Source organism: Culex pipiens, chromosome 1 (assembly GCF_016801865.2).
Source record: "Culex pipiens pallens isolate TS chromosome 1, TS_CPP_V2, whole genome shotgun sequence".
Lineage (NCBI taxonomy): Eukaryota > Metazoa > Arthropoda > Insecta > Diptera > Culicidae > Culex > Culex pipiens.
The window spans coordinates 30,029,560-30,031,397 of NC_068937.1; the positions used below are offsets into that span (position 1 = coordinate 30,029,560).

Genomic DNA, 1,838 nt, shown 5'->3' on the forward strand with positions numbered 1-1,838 from the left:
GTATTGTCGCGCTCTCGCGAGAAAAATTTCTCTCTCTCGACTTCTCGCCATGAGTCTCGAGCTGCCGAGAAAAACTCATCAATTACCCGTGTTCTCGAGGGGGACGTCACTCCGCGATAACACACTAAAACGCATAAAAACGAGCGCGAAAAGCATCAACGCCGCTGCCGACGAGAAACGACGAGCTGCCGAGAGAAACTCACCGATTGCCCGTGCTCTCCTCCGCTCGCGAACGGGCTTTCTCGCGAGCCAGAAATGCCCGTTCGCGAGAAGTTGACCGTTTTAGAAACGAACAAAAAACAACACAGCGATTGAAGTTACACCTCTATACCATCGCCTGGTTCGCATTCATAAGCCTGATAAACAAATTGCTAGCTTGGGACGAACGGCTAGCACGAGGCGCTCGCGGCGAGAGCGAGAACGCGAACGAAAATGCGAGCGCGAGCGAGAAGAGAAAAGTACTACAAGTTCTCTCCCTCGCTCGCGAGTCAGAAATGCTTTCTTTCTTCTCGCTCGAATTCCAAGACTGATTTTATTCGAGAAGCGATTTTTTTGCGTGTTCTGCCTGCTCTCTTTTTTGATTGATTTTTTTTGTGATTTTTCCATCCCTGATATAATGTAATGATAATGGTACCGCTGCAATAAATTTTCTTGTTATTTTTGTACAAGCAAGATGTCTGTTGACATATCTGTGGTTTTAGATCGTATTCAAAACGTCAAAGAGCTGCGGAGAAAAAAAAACACTTTGTTCTGTCACATCACCCCCGACTTTTTCGTTTCCCCTTGCGCGAGTGCTTACAAGAAATCCGACCGAAAAACCTCTCGAACTTGTCGTTTTCGGTTCCGCGCGTAAGAATGTCCGGCTTGATGCGGTTGAACGGTGGCCAAGGGTCGCTGCTGGTGCGGGCTCTGTTCCAGCAGGCGGCCGGTCGCAACGCGCGCCTCATTTCGTCCTCCCAGAAGAACCGCGACGCGGCCACGATCGACGTGAGCAAAAAAGCTGCCGCGAAACCCGCCGAACCTGCGGCCAAAGCCGCTGCCTCTAGCAAGAACTGGGTCAGCTACGGATTCGACACCAAGAACGAGGCGGACGACAAGAATGCGATGCACGCGTCGTTCTTCTTCTCCGTGACCCTTTGCCTGGTGTTTGGAACGTTCTACTGGGCGTACCTGCCGGACACGCAGCTCCAGGATTGGTCCCAACGGGAGGCTTACTTGGAGCTGAGAAGACGTGAGGCGGCCGGCCTCGAACCCATCAGCAAGGATTACATCGATCCGGCCCTGATGGTGCTGCCGTCGGACGAGGAGCTGGGCGACACCGAAATCGTTATCTAAGAAGCGGTCCGCGCGCGGAAGAGCAGAGGACTTTTTGTTATGTAATCCCGCATCGAAAGGTAAAATAAGTTTGAACCGTGCTTATTTGTGTGTACAAAAGGAAAGATGATCAGCTAACAAGTCAGCTAAAGTTTACCCTCACGGGATGATGGCACCGGCGGAACATCCGAAGATCACGGTGCAAAAACGATTCGTTCAATAAAGATTAGGATTTTCAAATGAGGTAAACATTTGAGATTTTGTCGTGCGCCTCATGCGTTAAGGTAAACAAAGCGTTTTTGATGACAGCCCTTGGGATATTCGTTCTGGTAATGTTTAGGTGAGAATATTGAATTTTATGCGATAAAAGGTTTCTTTTTAAAAATTATTATTGATCTCTACAAAAAATTGACATTAAATGGTACAGCCGAGTGTGCTGTGCTAATCTAATCTAATTTAATCAAAACCTAGCGCAGCCAATCTTTCGATGGGATCCTGGAGAATGCCTTAGGTTAGATTAAGCC

At 48.6% G+C, this 1,838-nt stretch overlaps 1 protein-coding gene across 1 annotated transcript; it reads left to right on the top strand.

Moving 5' to 3' along the window:
* The first annotated feature begins 740 nt into the window (after positions 1 to 740).
* Positions 741 to 1,563, top strand: LOC120431522 (NADH dehydrogenase [ubiquinone] 1 beta subcomplex subunit 11, mitochondrial-like). The gene has a single exon (XM_039596619.2). It carries the CDS (start codon positions 856 to 858, stop codon positions 1,333 to 1,335), a length of 480 nt encoding a protein of 159 aa, XP_039452553.1. The 5' UTR covers positions 741 to 855; the 3' UTR covers positions 1,336 to 1,563.
* Positions 1,564 to 1,838: the final 275 nt, after the last annotated feature.